A 19,384-nucleotide genomic window follows, 5' to 3' on the forward strand; every position below is an offset into this window, starting at 1 on the left:
TGGGTTAAACCACAGAGCCTAGGACTTGCCGATCAGAAGGTCAGCGGTTCGAGTGACGGGGTGAGCTCCTGTTGCTCGGTCCCTGCTCCTGCCAACCTAGCAGTTCAAAAGCATGTCAAAGTGCAAGTAGATAAATAGGTACCGCTCCGGCGGGAAGGTAAACAGCGTTTCCGTGCGCTGCTCTGGTTTGCCAGAAGCGGCTTAGTCATGCTGGCCACATGACCCGGAAGCTGTACGCCGGTTCCCTCGGCCAATAAAGTGAGATGAGCGCCGCAACCCCAGAGTCGGTCACGACTGGACCTAATAGTACATGGGTAAAGGTAAAGGTAAAGGTAAAGGTAAAGGTAAAGGGACCCCTGACTATCTGAAACCAAAGAGGCGCATTGGCTGCATATATTGGCATTATTTTCAGCTCTCCCACCCCCAGTATTTGTTAATTTTAAGTCAGCGCACTGAGCAAGAAGAGTTCTGTGGAAGATATCTGTTCATCAACCCCGTTTCCCACCATCTGCCTATAAGAAACCTCCTTTCTCCAGTGATTACTGAAAAACCCTAAAACCAATCCTTGCAATGTTCCAGATTGAGCTTACAAATGTTGATTTTCAGCTGACAGAAACTCTGACCAACTTTAGATAGGTAGCCGTGTTGGTCTGCCATAGTCAAAACAAAATAAAAAATTCCTTCCAGTAGCACCTTAAAGACCAACTAATCATACCAAGAACTAACTTAGTTGGTCTTTAAGGTGCTACTGGAAGGAATTTTTTATTTTGTTTTGACTCTGACCAACTTTGATATTGTTCAATCTTGGAAATGTAAAAATCCACCAACATTTGCAGAACAACCAAAGAAAAACTTGGGAAACGGTCTTGCAAATAAAGACAACATATAACAAAAAAACACTATTTATCGAAGGATGGCCCATGGTTCTACATTTCTGGAATGACAAAGAGCAGACACCTCACAGTATATATTTTCTCTACTTTCCCTTCTGTTTTCCTAATCCTTTTGTATCCATATTTTGTCCTCGTTTTATTACTGTGCGTTAATATTAAAATTCAATTAATTTTAAAGTTGGGGAGGTTTCCGTAGCTACGACGCCAGCGATTGAACCTGGAGCCTTCCATATTGCAAAGTGGGCTGTCTTAATCCTGTGCTCTAGCCATCTCTAAACCCGTGAGGTGTGAGTTACCTACTTTATTTAGGAGGAGGTTGGGAATGGTGCTGAAAGAATCTTGATTCGTGAGAAATGGAGCTACGAAAACGAAGAGGGATGCTTCAGCAAGCACAACTCAAGAAGAGCGCCAAAGCAGGTCGGTTGTCAAGGTAACAGTGACCTGCCCACCTTTATGACATCTTTTGCGGCTGCTTTAAAAGTCACCAACCAGAGGTGTCCAGGGTGGGAACGAGGAGAGAGTAAATCTGATTATGGGAGAACGAGTTTGTACATGCAGGAGTGGAGGTTTTGTGTTTTGGTTTGCTCTGTTACTTATATTTTTTTTACCTATATTTTTTTTCTATTTAATATTTATCTTGTAGCTTTATACCTTCGTATTTCATGTTTTATTAGATAGCTAGGGGTAGGATTGGGAGTTCAGGCAGCTTTAGTTGGATATTTAGGTAGGTGAAAGAAGAGTTCTACTTATTTTTTTTTAAGAGCAGCTCTTGCCAGAAGACAAGCTTCATAATCTTAAGGAGGATTTCTTCTGCTTCTACTTGTATCCTGGGGTTAAGAGCCCAGGATTCCCCCCCCCCCCCCGGCCCTTGGCAGCTGCCAGGCCAGTCGCTCTGCTGAGTCCAGTACCTACTGACCAAGAGACCTGTAGGACTCTCTATAGCAGGCGCCCCCAAACTCGGCCCTCCAGCTGTTTTGGGACTACAATTCCCACCATCCCTGACCATTGGGTCCTGTTAGCTAGGGATGATGGGAGTTGTAGTCCCAAAACAGCTGGAGGGCTGAGTTTGGGGATGCCTGCACTATAGCCTTTATTTTGGTATCTCTACACAAGTCACATGGAGTGAGGGATGGACCACACCCTCCGAACTACACAGGTCAAGTCACTGCCCCAACTCTCCACCCAAAGCAAAAATGGGCTGGAAGCGTGAAATAATCCCACAAGTACCCCGTTAATTGGATTAACGACGCCAGGACGTCTGTGTTAGTAGTTCCTGATTGTTCCGACTGGCCATTATAAACTGGACATGATAATCACAACGCTGTACTTTTCTGACCTTGCTTTCACCATTCTGCCCAACTAGGTAGCCATCTACCCATCCATATCTACAGACAGACAGACAGACACCTATCTACCTACCTACCTATCTATAACTTATGATAACATTCCATGCAGCTGAAAAAGTAAATTTATGGATGCCATAATTAAATTGGCTAGTCTTTAAGGCACTACAAGGCCTCTTTCCACTCCACCCACCCAATCCAAAAAGACCCACTAACAAAATAAACACCCCTTCGAAGTACCACTAAGTTTTTTGTTTCAATTTTTTATAAATTGTATAACTTACCATTCTTGTGCAAGGTAATTTACTCCCACCGAGGATAAGCCCGTCTACAATTTTCAGATCCTTTAATTCTGAAAGAAGCACGAGTCAAAAGAGAAATGAAAAGTTAAAAAAGATGTAGAATGCCAATAAGCTTGGCCCATCATCCCTGTCCCATCAGCTACGCTGGCTGGAGCCGATGGGAACTGGGAGTACAATGATGGCATCTGAATGGGCAGAGTTCTCCCATCCCTGTGCACAGCTTGCCTCCCAGACATTATGACCTGTTAGGTGAGATGGGGTCCAGGTAGCGATGTAGAAGATGGCCATGAAGGCCAGACCTAGGCCTCTTGAGGATGGGTGCGAAGACGCCAAAAACGTCTTCCAAAAACGTCCTCCTCACATAGAGGAGGGAGAAAGGTTGTTTTCTGCTGCTCCAGAGAAGCGGACACGGAGCAATGGTTCCAAACTACAAGAAAGAAGATTCCACCTAAACATTAGGAAGAACTTCCTGACAGTAAGAGCTGTTTGACAGTGGAATTTGCTGCCAAGGAGTGTGGTGGAGTCTCCTTCTTTGGAGGTCTTTAAGCAGAGGCTTGACAACCATATGTCAGGAGTGTTCTGATGGTGTTTCCTGCTTGGCAGGGGGTTGGACTCGATGGCCCTTGTGGTCTCTTCCAACTCTATGATTCTATGATTAGCCTGCAAGACTAGCATCACACCCAGTACTGACTGCCTCTCTCCACCAGCTTAGGCAGGAGCAGTGCACGAGCAGAATTCTAAACACCTCATTTTTAAGTGCATCCAAACATGTTGAATCATCCTAGAACTGTAGAGTTGGAAGGGACCCCAAGGGTTATCTAGTCCAATCACTGCAATGCGGGTAAAGGGACCCCTGACCATTAGGTCCAGTCACGGACGACTCTGGGGTTGCGGCGCTCATCTCGCTTTATTGGCCGAGGGAGCCAGCATACAGCTTTCGGGTCATATGGCCAGCATGACTAAGCCGCTTCTGGTGAACCAGAGCAGCGCACGGAAACGCCGTTTACGTTCCCGCTGGAGTGGTACCTATTTATCTACTTGCACTTCATGCTTTCGAACTGCTGGGTTGGCAGGAGCAGGGACCGAGCAACGGGGGCTCACCGTCGTGACCGATTCAAACTGCCAACCTTCTGATCGGCAAGCCCTAGGCTCTGTGGTTTAACCCATAGCGCCACCCGCGTCCCCTGAAATGCAGGAATCTCAGCCAAAGCATCCATGACAGATGGACATCCAACCTCTGCTTTAAAATCTCCAAGGAAGGAGAGTCCACAACCTCTAGAGGGAGACCGATCCTTTTTCGAACAGAAAGTGTTTTCCCTGATGTTTAGTCAGAATCTCCTGTAACGTGAAGCCATTGTTTCAAGTCCTCCCCCTCCAGAGCTGGACAAAACAAGCTTGTTCCCTCTTCCACGGGACAGCCCCTGATATTTTTGAAGATGGCGACCATATGGCAATTACTGGCAGGATCCATAGGGTGCATTTCTCCCCTATCTTCTCACTAAAGGTCCTTTATTCTGCTCCTATTGCTGCAGAAAACGTCAGCCTGCAAGGAGAAATCCTCAAATTCTCCAGCAGCTGCTTGCTTTTGTGTGCCCTCCTGTGGTGAGCTAAAGGTACTACCATGGAAAAAAATCAGACACAGAACTGACAAGTAAAATAAATTCTGTAGTCACGTCTGTATTCCATCACAAGGCATCTAAAGAGGCAGTAATCAGGTGTCCCCGACGGGACTTCTCACCTCTTCGGAGGGCCTTTCTAAAACCCTTTCTAAAAAAAGAGTGAGGTAAACTTACCTGGAGATTTAGAGCAGTAAATTAAAATAGAATGACAGAAAGAAAACAATGGGTTGGTACCAAAGCAAGTTGATTTGTTATGTGGCCTTAGTGCACCGATAGGTTCAACACTATTTATTTTTAATTTCAAGCTGTAGTGAGTTGCCGTCAGGATGTAAATGGGAAACCTGCATAAAACTGGTTGTCGGGAATTGTGGGTAGCAAGGTGGAAATATCTAAATTAATGGTTCTTATTAGCCTGAGTAACACAGAGTTAGAAACAAAAGAGGAATGTAACTGGGTAAAATTGATGGTAATTGCAGCCAGACAGGTTATAGCGAGTAATTGGAAAAATGCAGAAGAGCTAGGGGTGAACCAATGGAAGGAAAAATTGAAAAATATTATAATCTTAGAATATCTTAACTGTGAAGATACATAACATGAAAGGGTCAGTGAGAAGGAGGAGGCTTGGTTTGAGAATAAATTGAATTATTTGGGCAGGTTTGAACAATTTGGGGCAATTAAAATGTTAAAAGTTGAATAAACCTTGTGGAGGCAGAAGTCTTAAGGTATATAGAATTGTACATATGGTTGTTCTGAATATGTTATTATTGATTATGTAAACCCAATGTATCAGCCGCCTGGGGGTTTTCACTGTTTGTTTACCAACAACCAAAACACAACCAAACTGGTTCAGCGCCCCCCAAATCTAATAAAAATTATAGTGTGCGTTGTCCCTTTTCCCAATAGAGCATCTCAGACTAAGGACCAGACACAGGAAGCCAGCCTGAGCAGTGGCCCATCAGAAAAAAGGTAACCAAAGATAAAATCACACTGCGGTTAGAAGAGGGTTCTTCACTCCTCCTGGTAACCCTCCCCACCTATATAATATATACATTCTTATATTCCCTGCAGGCCAGGGTGCACACATACATCTTTCTAGATATGCAGTTGGCTAGCAGCTCCCTGGCAGCCACAGAATTCTTGGTTGCCTAGGAGGCCCAGGCAAGTCCTCAAATGCAAGGTTTTCCAGCTTACCTCTCGGCCGTGGCCATCTGTGTGTGCTTTTAGCCTGGGCTTTCCCGTTTTATCTCTCCTGAAAAGCAAGCGCAGGTCACTTCGTTACATTCCTCCATCGCTATCTTTTGAGGGGGGTGGGAGAGGAATCTGAACACTGGAAAAACAGCAGCAAAACTGACCAGCTGCAGTGTTTTGAAATACGCTCTACAGGACACAACCGACCATAGGACGCACCTTGTTTTAGAGGGGGAGAAGAGGGGGGAAAAATCTCCCCCTCTCTGCTCAACGCCCCTTCAGTGAAGCGGCAGAAGAAACGGAGCCCCTTCCATTTCTCCTCCCGCTTAGCTGAAGGGGCGCTGCGCAGCTCTCCCTCTCTGCTGAAGCCAGGAGAGTCCTGCTCTCCCGGCTTCGGCAAAAAGAACCCGAAGCCTCCGGAGAGCAGCGGGAGCGCTCCCACTGTGTTTCGGAGGCTTCGCGTTGCTATCGCTGAAGCAAAGGAGCCTGCATTCGCTCCATAGGACGCACACACATTTCTCCTCATTTTTGGAGGGGGGAAGTGCGTCCTATAGAGCGTAAAATACGGTACGTTGGGTGAATGACAGGTGCCCCACCACACCTGACTGGTCCTTGCTGTACTGGAAAGTTTGAGGATTCCACCCCTTCCTGCCATCCCGCTCTGCTCCTCAACATAAGAAAGCACAGATGTCTTAAAGGCAGCAAGAACCCTTTGGAATCTCTCCTGCTACGTTTAAGGGCCTTCTCAGTGATGACTCCGACCTGGTGGAATGCTCTGTCCGATGAGACTAGGGCCCTTCAGGATTTAAGCTCCTTCCCTTGGGCCCGTAAGACAGAGCTATTCCGCCTGGCCTTTAATTTGAATTCAGTCTGATCTTTTATTTTCCTTCTCTTCCTTCTCCCCTCCCCTTTTATGAAGATCACTCGCTCTGAGACCCCACAGCTAATTCTCCCCTGGCCTCCTCACTGGCCCAAGTAGGACCAATTCAGCCAGCTAGCCCTGGGGATTATCTAATTGATTTTTATTGTTATTCATGTTTTTATACTGTATTTTATGCTGCTTTTATAATTAAGTGTTTTAAAGTGTATTAAATTTGTTGTTAGCCGCCCTGAGCCCGTTTTTTGAACCAGGAAGGGCGGGGTATAAAAAATTATTATTATTATTATTATTATTATTATTATTATTATTATTATTATATTAGTAGTAGTAGTAGTAGTAGTAGTAAAATGTTTCATCCCATCTTTACCCCACACTGTCAATGCGTCCTTCTGATCTTCCAAAGGGTCCATTGTTCTTCCTTATTAACACTGTGATCTTCCTCTCTTTTCTCTATCCCCTTCAGCCCTTCATCTTTGGCCGAGGGATTGAGCTCACTTTGCAAAACGGTTCTGAAGATAAGGGGTGATGAGGGACACAGAGACCAGCCTTACTGAAGCTGCTGTTAAGAGAAAGAAAATTTCCCACTTACAATACAATGCTTGCAACTTAGAAAACGAGACACAGATAGTCAGACAACTGAAGATGTCAGGGAAAAGATCTGGATTACATGCTACAGAGATCTGTACAACCCTGTTATCGTGCTATGTTTTAATTTCAGAATCTGCCACTTGCTATTTATAAAAGCGCCCTGGAAACAGCTGAAAACGATGAACCTTTAAAACCACAAAAACTATAACAAGCAGTGAACCAATCTAATTCCCTTGTCCCATCCTTTTGTCAGGAACAGACCTACTTCACAAAAACTTTAGTTCCTTCTGACGGCCACAAGAATACAGTGGTACCTCGGGTTACATACGCTTCAGGTTACATATGCTTCAGGTTAGAATCCGCTAACCCAGAAATAGTACCTTGGGTTAAGAACTTTGCTTCAGGATGAGAACAGAAATCGCGCAGCAGCAGCGGGAGACCCCATTAGCTAAAGTGGTGCTTCAGGTTGAGAACAGTTTCAGGTTAAGAACGGGCCTCCGGAACGAATTAAGTATGTAACCAGAGGTACCACTGTACATTGATTTTCAGTATTCTTTAGACACATTAACAAACACACAATACATTTATTTGCGGATGACATCTTACCGATTCTTTGCAACCTGGCAGAAGCAACCCTGAATTGAAGACTATACTAGCAGAGTTTGAAAACATTGCAAATCTAGGAACTGATGACATTAAATCTGAGTCAAGGTGCCTCAAGATCCCCCATGATCTGGCAAGGGCACCTTCAGAATATGTTTTACATTGAAAATAAATAGCTTTGAATATTCAGGTTTACAAGTTCCCTCAAGGAATTCTGGGTGTTGAGTCACGTTTCTGGAATTTAAATATTTGCTGGCTAGATGTAAGGACCATTGTAAGGATGGCGATTCTCCCTGATTTCTCTTGTCTGTTCCCAGTATTGCCAATAAGGAACCACTAACTTATTCTCCTAAAATGGCAGAAAATGTTGGAAGTCTTCTGCAGTGAGGATAAGGGATCGGGAAGTGGCAAAGGTTCCTTATGCAGGAAGTGGAAGGATTTAACTTGCTAGGCCTTAGAAAGTGAGTGTTCCCAGTCAGCTGACGGAACAAAAAGGGTTTCTGCTTACTTTTGGACTCGCGTGGCAACGCCAACAGATTGAGAACAAACCTAGGGTTTTGGTTTCAAAGAGTCTGAATGGAAGACAATGTGATCTTCCATACCTTCATTGCAATTTGCAAAATGCCTTTGAAATTAATACCCAGAGGGCAATCCTAGCCCTGTTCATTATAAAAACCCGGTGCTGAGGTTTCTGTACCAGTGACTTGTGCTAGCTAATGAAAAACCTTTTAAGGGAGCTTTTGGTTATGCTGAACAGTTTGGTATTGGTTTGTTTTTTTAAAAAGCCAAGCTACCAAAATCCCTTTCTGTTCTGCATTTGTCCCTAACTACTATGTGCTTCTGATGCTGGGAGCTGTTGCAAACCAAAGAGTACCACAAACTGCTCTCCAACCGTGCTGGTCTGCATTACTTACCATCTCCCGACGCCTGCAAGTTTTGGCTTCCGACCAGCAAATTTCCCCCCTTCCGTCTCGAATGCCTTTCTGTTAGCATCACATTGACCTTCCGCTTTTCCGTCATAAAAGCACAACGCATCTGTATATTTCCAGGGTTTAAATGTGAGCACGGGGCTCCCTAAGCTTTGGAGCACGGTTTGCGGGATGCCCACTCAGCCCTGGAAGGAACGAATGTTATTGATAAAAAAGTGTTTTTAGAGCACAAGCAGAAAGCCTCAGGATAAAGAGTGCAAGTCTGCATCGCGTGACGTAAAAGTAAAATGAGCTGGAGTAGTGTAATGGCTGGAAGAGGAAGTTGCAAATCAGGGGGTTCCGGGTCCGAATCTTGCCTCTTGCAGGAACTCACTAGGGTGGCCTTAGGCAAAGCTACTTTCTCTCACACTTCATCCCGCCCCTTCCATCTGCAAAATAAGGGAGAATACTAACTTATCTTTCAAGGCTGTTGCAAGCATTACAACATCCAGATACTGCACATGAAACACATGGAACACTCGAAGTGTTTACAGCTGTTATGTCGTATAAAAATTATATTTAACACAAGTCTTTAAACTTGCTTGTGACAAGGCAGGGAGGCTTCTATTTTTAAAAATAAAAATCTGACTCCCCTTTCCCCCCTGTAGGGCATCAATGGCTGATTGTTATTGTTTAGTAGTTTAGTCTTGTCCGACTCTTCGTGACCCCATGGACCAGAGCACGCCAGGCACTCCTGTCTTCCACTGCCTCCCGCAGTTTGGTCAGACTCATGCTGGTAGCTTCGAGATCACTGTCCAACCATCTTGTCCTCTGTCGTCCCCTTCTCCTTGGGCCCTCCATCTTTCCCAACATCAGGGTTTTTTCCAGGGAGTCTTCTCTTCTCATGAGGTGGCCAAAGTACTGGAGCCTCAGCTTCAGGATCTGTCCTTCCAGTAAACACTCAGGGCTAATTTCCTTAAGAATGGATGCATTTGATCTTCTTGCAGTCCTTGGGACTCTCAACTCCAGCACCGTAATTCAAAAGCATCAATTCTTCGGCAATCAGCCTTCTTTATGGTCCAGCTCTTACTTCCATACATCACTACTGGGAAAACCATAGCTTTAACTATACAGACCTTTGTTGGCAAGGTGATGTCTCTGCTTTTTAAGATGCTGTCTAGTTTTGTCATTGCTTTTCTCCCAAGGAGCAGGTGTCTTTTAATTTCGTGACTGCTGTTACCATCTCCAGTGATCATGGAGCCCAAGAAAGTAAAATCTCTCACTGCCTCCATTTCTTCCCCTTCTATTTGCCAGGAAGTGATGGGCCCAGTGATACTAGTATATATAGCCAATTTTTTTTTTGTTTTTGTTTTTTAAAAATGTGGATGACTAGTAACTTTTCTGGACTTATTTGAAAGTTGACAGGAAGCCCTAGCACCCACTTCTGCACTGGCCATGCCTGAGGGTGTGGCTCTCTCATTGTCCTCAGAGCAGACTCTCCAGCTCCGCAACCACAAGAGTGGCTTCTGAAAAATTCATCATGAAACGGAAGCATGCAAATCTATCAGATTCCTATGCATTTTGTACCTCCAGCCAATAGAAAGTGGCCTACTACGTCGCAGGAGTTATTGCATCTGTGTTCAATACCTGGAACTGAATGCACTGCAAAAATTCACAGCCTGCCAACAAAAGAAAAGCAAGTATTAGGCGCATTTTATTCCCAGGCCTTTCCTGGAAGCCACATAACTACCCTATGAGAGGATAGCCTGTCCCATAATATTAAACTTGAGGAAAAGCTATAGTTATTCAGCAGCGAGGGGAAATGTATTCTGCACATGCTTAGGGACACTAGAGCACTGTTGCTTGACATTTTCCTAAGCCAACAATGACAAGGAGCTCCAGGGCAAACCCCGGCTTCCATAGAAAAATGCATCTAGTCCACTTCCTCCCCAACGAAGAGGTTTTGAGAACTTGCCATGTGACGGCTCGTCAGCATAAAAGAAACATCCACTTCACTGGAAGCCACACATGCTCCATTTCAAAGTAAGATGAACTCTCCTTCTTGCAGCTAAAATGAATATGAAACAGCTATGGAAACTAGGATTTGGAGCTCAAGTCACTTTGCATTTGGGGGGAGAAGTTTAACTGCTGGCAGCAAAAGTTTGCCTCTTTTCCTGCGCAAAGTGCAAAGGAATGCAAATGATTGTCGCAGAGAGAAGCAAGCAGATGCAAGCCCAAGCAACTACAGTCATAAAAAGGTAAAGGGACCCCTGACCATTAGGTCCAGTCGTGGCTGACTCTGGGGTTGCGGTGCTCATCTCGCTTTGTTGGCCGAGGGAGCCGGCGTACAGCTTCCGGGTCATGTGGCCAGCATGACTAAGCCGCTTCTGGTGAGCCAGAGCAGCGCACGGAAATGCCGTTTACCTTCCTGCTGGAGAGGTACCTATTTATCTACTTGCACTTTGACGTGCTTTCAAACTGCTAGGTTGGTGGGAGCAGGGACCCCATCACCCCATCACGGGGATTCGAACCACTGATCTTCTGATTGGCAAGCCCTAGGCTCTGTGGTTTAACCCACAGCGCCACCCGCATCCTATCCTTTAGAAGCCTTTAAAAGGCAGACAGGCATGTATTTCCAAGGAAGCTGGATACCGTGCTTAAGAGTTGTCATGATGACTAACTTAAGTCTTGTGATTTCAAAGGATCTACCCTAAGCGTGACTAACTCTGGAGCCAGTCCTACCCCCCCACCAAAAGTTTAGATTTGCATACTGTGAGTTGCCTTCAGTTGGGGGGGGGGGGTTGAGAGAGAGATGGAAAGCCGGACATTTCGGAATACATCCAAGTAGGTTTTTCAGCCTGGCCACCCCTGACCTCCATACCTTGGGAAGAAATCATAGAGCAGTTCCGCGAAGAATAGCTCCATACCACCAGAAGACAGGGAGAACAGAACGGCACGGCCCTGGATTCGTAATACATTATTAGTTGAAAGTAGTGAACACTGCACATGAACCTCTCATCTGTTTTCCCTTGCCCTTGCCAAAAAGGCATCACCGAAGGCACTAAACATTGCCGTCTCTGTTGTCTAATTATAAACCTAAGACAAATGCCAAAATCTGACTGGTCTCTTGAGCAAAACAAACTCTGAACACATCTCTCTCCCCCCGCTGCCCCTAGAATTCTTATTGCTCTGAGCAATGAGAAAAATGGGAGGCCATTTAATCAGAACAGCCCTGTCATTTAGCAACAATGAAGAACCCTTCAAACAAGGCTGTATTGCAAAGGATCCTTTTTCAGAGATTTGAAGGCGAAATGATTTTGCTATTCTTGCCTCCCAAATATCCATATGCATGCATTCCGCCCCACCCAAATGACTACGGTTCTCTGGTTTAAGCAGCTATTTCAGGTTCTCACAGCGCTTCCAAAAGCTCACAAAAATCTGTTTGTCCAGTGATGAAGGCATTACGGCCTGGAGTTGGTTAGTGAGTGGGTGTTGATAATGCCAAGGTTGCAGGTTTGATTCCCATATGGGACAGCTACATTATTCCTGCATCGCAAGGGTTTGAACGAGAAGATCCTCAGAGTCCCAACTCCACAGTTCTGTGGAGAATTATATTAGAAAGCTTCATTGCCTACCCCCTTTAATTCTCTGAAAAGCTGTCACTTCTCTACAATTTCAGTTCCTCCTATGTTTGAAAAACTAGTGTAGAAAAAATAAGCACACATCAGAAGTTAAAGAAATGATAAGCTAAATATCCAGATTTTGTGACACTCCAGGCAAGCGCTAAATACACGGCTGGTATAAAGTTTTCTTATTGCTTCCAAATCATGATCCCTCCCTCTCTCTTAGTAAAGCAGTTGCTGAAGAATTGTGCTAGGCATCACACTTTCGACACTTAAAAAATAATTCAATATTCCCATCCCTGTTCATGAGCTTCTCTAACTTTTTTTGGCGGGGAGGGGAAGAACCTCATTGTCAAAATTCAGGAAAATCTAAGGTGAATTTTTATTTTTTTTTAGATCTGCAGGCCTAAGGGGAGAAAACAAACACCTTACAAAAACACCCAGAATTACCAACTTTGTTTCCTTTTAATATAAAAAGTATAACTGAGATATCCAATGTACAAATACCAAAAATTGTGCATAATAAAATGTACCATAATGCTGTACACACAGTGTAAACCGTTCCAACGAGAATGATTGGGTTTTTAAAAAAATAATTAAAAAAAATAAACCCGGGTCTTCTCCTGACCTGGAAGAAACAAGAAATAAATGTTCTGGAAACACTGGAATGTGAGCACAAACTCTTCTTCTCTCCCCCGCCCCCGCCCCTTTGGAGAGTGTCCTTTGGCAGCCCCAAACACCCCTGAACTTAAACAAAGCCAAACATTTTATTTATGGGAATTCCTTCGGCATTCAGCATAAGCAGCACAGCATTAATTCCCAGGCAGGGCAGCGTCAAATCCAGACCGAGGTTTTCCCATCCCCTGACTTGCTGCTGCCGCTGCTTTTATTTGAGCTGCCCTTTGGCTTCTTCTCCTTGGAGCAGGTCGGGTTGTTCTGGTTGTTGTAGGCTTGGATGGCGAGGTCTAAGCGTTCCTGGGCGACTTTGATTTCCCGCTGGAGGGTCTCCAACTCGGTGGGGATGTTCTCCTCGTTGCTCCCGTATTGCTGCTCTTGGGCGATGTTCGCCTTATTCTGCTTGTAGGCCATTTTGGCGTTGGACAGTTCCGTGTACTGGATCTGGTCGGGCTTCACCGCGATGTTGTAGCCCGGAGGCGCGGACGGCGTGTTCCAAGTGAACGGGTAGTTGTACGTCCCCGAGTCCTCCAGCTCTTTCTGCTTATTGTTCAGCGTGTCCCGGATGGTGCCGAACCCCAAGTGGAGCATTTCCCACACGTTCAGAAGTAAACACAGGCAGCTCACGCCATACATGATGAGCAGGAAGATGGTTTTTTCCGTAGGCCGCGAAATGAAGCAGTCTATCGTGTGCGGACACGGCTTCCGGCTGCAAAGGAATCTCGGGCTCACTTCGAACCCGTAGAGGAAATACTGGCCGACGAGGAAGCCGATTTCAAAAACAGTCCTGCTCAGGAGTTGCAGTATATAAATCTTCATAAGGCCGTCCTCTCGGATGCGCCTCCTGCCGTCGTGCTTCACTTTGGTCGGAGGCGGGTTTTCCTTGTTCTCGCTCTCCAGCTCGATCTCTGGGTACATCATCGGGTCCTCCTCGTGGTCGTCCTCAGCCTCTTCCAAGCCCCGGTGTTGTTTCCATCGCATGGGGAAAGGCTTGCTTCGGAACTTCCTCTCCGTTTCGCCGTGCTCCACCATCCGGGCGATTTTGTGAATGGCGTAGGCGAGGTACATCACCGAGGGAGTGGAAACGAGGATGATCTGGAAGACCCAAAAGCGCACGTGAGAGAGCGGGGCGAAAGCGTCGTAGCAAACATTCTCGCAGCCCGGCTGTTCCGTGTTGCACACGAACTTGCTCTGCTCATCGTAGTAGATGGACTCCCCTCCCACGGCAGTGAGGACGATGCGGAAGACGATCAGCAGCGTCAACCAGATCTTCCCAACGAACGTGGAGTGGTTGTGGATTTCTTCGAGGAGACGTGTCAGGAAACTCCAACTCATGGTGGTCAAAGGCTGTTAGCTAAGAACAAAAAAAAAAAGGGGGGGGGAGAGAAGAGAACGTGGCTATTAATATCTCGATATAAACAAAGCAAAAGCCCTCTTAATCCCCAAGCCACTTTGCAAGAGTGCAAGGAATCTGAAGCAGAAATACCGCAAGACTGGTTAACGTGCAATTAGGGCAAGGAAATGTTAACGTGCAAATAGTGCAAGGAAATGAGGCTTGTCCTGTTGTGTCGTGAAATAAACTACCTAAACGCACCTAAGAATAAATTTCCAGCTCTGCGAAACTTTCGTCTACCAACATTTTGCGTATACTTGTTTCTACCATTGCATGTTATCCTGTACTTATATACATGAATAATTTAACCATTCTCTACATTTCCAAAGACCAGCATAAAGAAACCCACATTACACCCCAACTAAGGAAAAGGCCGGTTCACACAATGGAAAGGAAAATTATTGCCAAGTGGTATTTTGAAATTACCTGCTGCTGCTATGCATTATCTATTTCACTTTGTGTTTTTAAACTATGTACAAATGTGGATTTGAGTGTGTGCATTTACTCACAAGCAGGGCATTTATATAAATCACAGACTGATTTAAATTATTACAGTGCTACCTCGGGTTACAGACGCTTCAGGTTACAGACTCCGCTAACCCAGAAATAGTAACTCAGGTTAAGAACTTTACCTCAGGAGGAGAACAGAAATCATGTGCTGGTGACGTGGCAGCAGCGGGAGGCACCATTAGCTAAAGTGGCACCTCAGGTTAAGGACAGTTTCAGGTTAAGAGTGGACCTCCAGAACGAATTAAGTTCTTAACCCGAGGTACCACTGTATTTAAATTATTATTTAAATCACCAAGAAGGAGACTGAAGCCTCCAACATTCCAATTAACATATTTCCTAAGTAAGCATGTATAACTAATTGGTAGTTGTAACCATTAAAAAGTATCTGCTTATTAAAGCATTTATACTTCCTGGGCTCCAGGCTCATGCAGCTGAGGGCCAGATCTCAAGGGGATCCATGAGGCTTTGGGTCCAGTGGATCCAAACGGCTTAACAAAGCTTGGGCTTAGGGTTCTAAGTGAACAATGCAGTCTATATCTGAACTGGCCCTAAAGCAAATGCTGCCTGGGTGTCAAGAGTTTAAAAAGTCGTAATTTATAACCCTAAAAGGCATGTTATTTAACATTTGATAACTCAGTTTAAAGCAGGAGTGGGGAACTGCAGGTCTAGGGGGCCAAATGTGCTTCTATCTGGCCCTGAAAACTCTTTCCAGGCCATGCACACCCCATCCTGTTCTACACCCTTCTCAAGTAGTTATTCCTGGTTGGAAAGCATCCTTGAGCAGTGATGCTGCTTGCTTAGATGGAAAATGCAGAGAATGGTGTTGGTGTGTGTGAAGAAAATTAATTTTGCATGGCTAGAATATAGCCTATTGCAGGAATTCCCAAAGTGCAGGGCGCACTAATGTTCCACAGGATTCATTCAGGTGGTCTGCACTAGTAACTCTGCATAGTCATGTACTTGGAAAAGGATGTCCTACTGCTGTATGCCATCCTCTGGTTTTCAAGAATCTCCCCAGCTGGGCAGTGTTCAACATGGTTTGAAGGCGGTTAGGGTAAAGAGACCCCTGACGGTTAGGTCCAGTCGTGGACGACTCTGGTGTTGCAGCGCTCATCTCGCTTTATTGGCCGAGGGAGCCGGCGTACAGCTTCTGGGTCATGTGGCCAGCATGACTAAGCCGCTTCTGGCGAACCAGAGCAGTGCACAGAAATGCCGTTTTACTTTCCCGTCTGAGTGGTACCTATTTATCTACTTGCACTTTGACGTGCTTTCGAACTGCTAGGTGGGCAGGAGAAGTGACCGAGCAATGGGAGCTCACCCCATCTCGGGGATTTGAACAGCCAAACTTCCGATTGGCAAGCCCTAGGCTCTGTGGTTCTCTGCCCCTAAAGAATCGGGTTCACAGTTAGGACCCTGCACTGTTGCATGACGCAAAGGTGGCATTGGTAGCTCAGAGTACTGTTAGGGCTGGGCGATATATCGATATATTGTCCAAAACCAGTTTGAAGTCCATATCATAATATCAGTTTCATGGTTTCTGAGCTGGCACTATACTGCGAATCATGGTGTCCAGGGGTGTGCCATGCAAAAATCACAATGTGGGGGAAACCGGGAAACCAGCCAATGTCTTCATCCTTGTTTTAGACATCGTGATATATTGGTGCATCACAATGCTTGGCTGGTGATATAATCGCGATGTTGAAAACCAGATTATCGCCCAGCCTTAAGTGCTGTTTATCAGCACAGAAGCGCAGCCAACAAATAAAGGAAGTGTATTTGTGCTCTTCATGGAAATTCCACCTAGCCAAGTGGGTCAAAAGTCAGTCTGGTGTAAGTACACAAACTCATAATCTAGGGAGACTTGGTTTCAAACACCCATTCAGCCATGAAGTCTATTGGATAACTTCAGATTGAACCCAATGCTCCCTCGCAGACTTGTTAGGTATAAAACAGGCCTGAGAAAACTGTATGTCTTCTTCCACCTTGAACTCTGTGAAGTTAAGGATGAGCTAAAAATAATAAACAAGAACTGTGAAGTTGTCCTATCCTTTTCTTTAAAAGAAAAGGGGGAAAAGGCTTAACATGTATGTACCGTGCAAGAGGCAATCCAAACATGGACATGGGCAAGTTAACCTTCTCCAATCCTAGGCCCTTATCTCCCATAGAGTATGACTCTTTTTTTTAAAAAAAAAAGACAGAGAGACAGAAATATCTTTCAGGAGACAGGCCAACACGCCTTATTAGGCAAAAGATTATATTTATGGGAGAAACCCTTCCCACTTCCAAGGCTGTTTCAGCAGAGGAAGAAGCTGCCTAGGGAGACTGCGAAGTCAGTCTCCTTCCTCTGGCATTCACCCCAACCCTCAAGGCCTCATGCTCTCTTTACCATTTTAAGGTGTCCACATACATGGAGATTAAAACAGTCTATTTTCCGTAATGGGAGGCTGTAAAACCTACAACCGGGGTTGAGTTTCCATTCCGTATTTTATCCCAAATGAGCTATGTTCACGTGTCCTGCTAAAAAAAAATATTGTGTGTACAGTAGTACCTCGGGTTAAGTACTTAATTCGTTCCGGAGGTCCGTTCTTAACCTGAAACTGTTCTTAACCTGAAGCAACACTTTAGCTAATGGGGCCTCTCGCTGCCGCCGGAGCACTATTTCTGTACTCATCCTTAAGCAAAGTTCTTAACCCAAGGTACTATTTCTGGGTTAGCGGAGTCTGTAACCTGAAGCGTCTGTAACCCGAGGTAGCACTGTACATGTGTATCTCATGTGAAATGTGCCAGGCAGAGCAGTTGTAATGGGGGCACAGAGAGCCAGCATTCTCTATGCCAGCAGAAGCTAGTGCAGAGATGAATTGCCCACCATCCTAGCCACCCCCAAAACTAGCAAGGAAAGGAAGGGGAGCTAGAACTGCAATCCTAGCCATTTAGATCGGCCTCTGGGAGAGGGTCTCCTCCGAATCCCATCATCAGATGGTTGTACTCTCATGTTTTGTTTCTTTGTCTCTCAGAGAAACGAACGAGCCATTTATTCAGCACGCATCCTGATTTACACAACCTTTACACAACAGTTAAAACTATGTCTGGTTTCCATACGGTTACAGGCCACCCCAATTTCTGCTGAGCAGTAGCAGAAGATTCCAGGGGTCTTGGCACTCAACCAGAGTTTCTGTTTCCTTGGGGGAAATTGAGATGCAGCAGAGACTAGTGGCTTTACGAAATATGGTTCGTTTGCAGAGTTTTATGGAGACAGAGAACACTGTGTTTACATCCCAAGAGGGACTTGCAGCAGCCCAGCAATGGATACGGAGGCATCCTAAGCACCATCCACCTCTCTCTTTGCAACAGCCTGCTGCCCTTTAGTCCCCGCATGGAGTTCTGCCCACTTCCTGTTCCTTCTTCTCAGAAACCCCTGCTCCCCACACCTCCGTTGTACAAGGACACCTCTCTTCCTGTGGCAACATCACACACTCCTGTTACCCTGGCAACCTCTCTATGGGCCTTCTGCCAGGTTGATAACATCCATTGAGGGGCTAACGGAAACCAATGTTTCTTCAACGACCCACCATCACCAGGTTGGCCTCATGGGGATGATAGCAGGTGTTATTCCCAGCCCTGGCTAAATTCATGAATGCACGAGTTTGCTCAAATTCTGAACCTTCACTGAATGTGGAGATTATGGGGAGTCTGCCCACCCCACCCCCCCAATTCATAACAGTACTGTCAGGGAACTGCCATCGGAGCCAGAGGCGGAGGGAAGGCTCCAGAGGGATGCCGGAGAGGGTCCCAGTAGGGAGAGAGGCAGCCCATCCGCTGGGGAAGGAAATCAGCGTAGCACCAGTGGAGGAGGGGGGCAGATGGGGAAGTCGGAGAGAAGGCTCCAGGACTCCTCGCCGGAGACCAGCGGGGAGAGCACAGGTCCTCCGCTGCCCACACCCTCCCTGCGCAGAAGACTTCTGCGCAGGTAGAGTAGGAAGAGACTGGGCGTCAAAGAACTTCTTTGCTGGAAGAAGTTCAAGAAACGCCCACTGACGGATTCTGCCAACGATTGAGGCAGCCACGGATGGGTGGCTGTCCGAACAGAAAGGGTTCACCCAGGTAACTCAGCCAGGTGTGGCGCCAACTTACGCACAAGCAACCCCCCTAGAACCATTACAAGTACATACCATTTATTCTGATTTGTCTACAGGGCAGTTACATGACAGTGTGAATTGCTTGCAGGGAAGGAGCAGAACAGCTCTGCAATCCCCATGGATCACCTTAGGTGTAAGATCACCTTAAGGCTGCTTTCTCATGGTTTTGACAAGTGCAGTGATATTTCAGGCAACACTTCGGAATGATCACCGCCATTTTAGCAGTATGTCAATCCCCTCCTAGCCGCATTCAATTTTTAAAGTTGTGGTCAAACACGTAGGGCCCATATTAAAAGCATGTAGTGTGCGGCTCTGGCTCGCCAGATGCAGCTTTGTCACGCTGGCCACGTGACCCGGAAGTGTCTCCGGACAGCGCTGGCCCCTGGCCTCTTAAGTGAGATGGGCGCACAACCCCAGAGTCTGTCAAGACTGGCCTGTACGGGCAGGGGTACCTTTACCTTTACCTTTATATTCATGCAGCAGTGCTTAAAGTTTTTAGAAACGTGGTTCAGTGCAAATGTAGAAATCGATTAGAAAAATGAAACACAGTGCAAAAAAGGGCACACTCATGAAGCTTTGTCACGCCCAGTAGTCTGAATGGAACACAAAAAGATGTACACCCAAAAGAGTGTGGACAGTCAGCGGTAATTTCAATTCCCTCTGTGCCACCTCCAAGAGAAGGCTGGAAGGATGTGACAATGGTGAAAATGGGGGCCCCAGCCT

At 45.9% G+C, this 19,384-nt stretch overlaps 1 protein-coding gene and 1 long non-coding RNA gene across 5 annotated transcripts in view; one reads left to right on the forward strand and one right to left on the reverse strand.

The window, feature by feature from the left end:
• The first annotated feature begins 3,420 nt into the window (after positions 1–3,420).
• LOC307201096 lies at positions 3,421–7,601 on the forward strand. Its single transcript, XR_013832530.1, has 2 exons — positions 3,421–5,123; positions 6,689–7,601. It is a non-coding gene; the product is annotated as an uncharacterized lncRNA (long non-coding RNA).
• Positions 7,602–12,393: 4,792 nt separating this feature from the next.
• The window catches only part of GJC1 (gap junction protein gamma 1), a 35,319-nt gene continuing 28,328 nt past the window's right edge, over positions 12,394–19,384 (reverse strand). For all 4 annotated transcript variants that reach the window (XM_079949890.1, XM_079949888.1, XM_079949887.1 and 1 more), the window contains exon 2: positions 12,394–13,976. In XM_079949890.1, the coding sequence (XP_079806016.1) occupies positions 12,782–13,957 (1,176 nt within the window). In that variant the 5' untranslated portion in view covers positions 13,958–13,976 and the 3' untranslated portion in view covers positions 12,394–12,781. The remainder of the gene's footprint in view (positions 13,977–19,384) is intronic.

This window comes from Podarcis cretensis (assembly GCF_951804945.1).
Source record: "Podarcis cretensis genome assembly, chromosome: 13".
In the NCBI taxonomy this organism is placed as follows: Eukaryota; Metazoa; Chordata; class Lepidosauria; order Squamata; family Lacertidae; genus Podarcis; species Podarcis cretensis.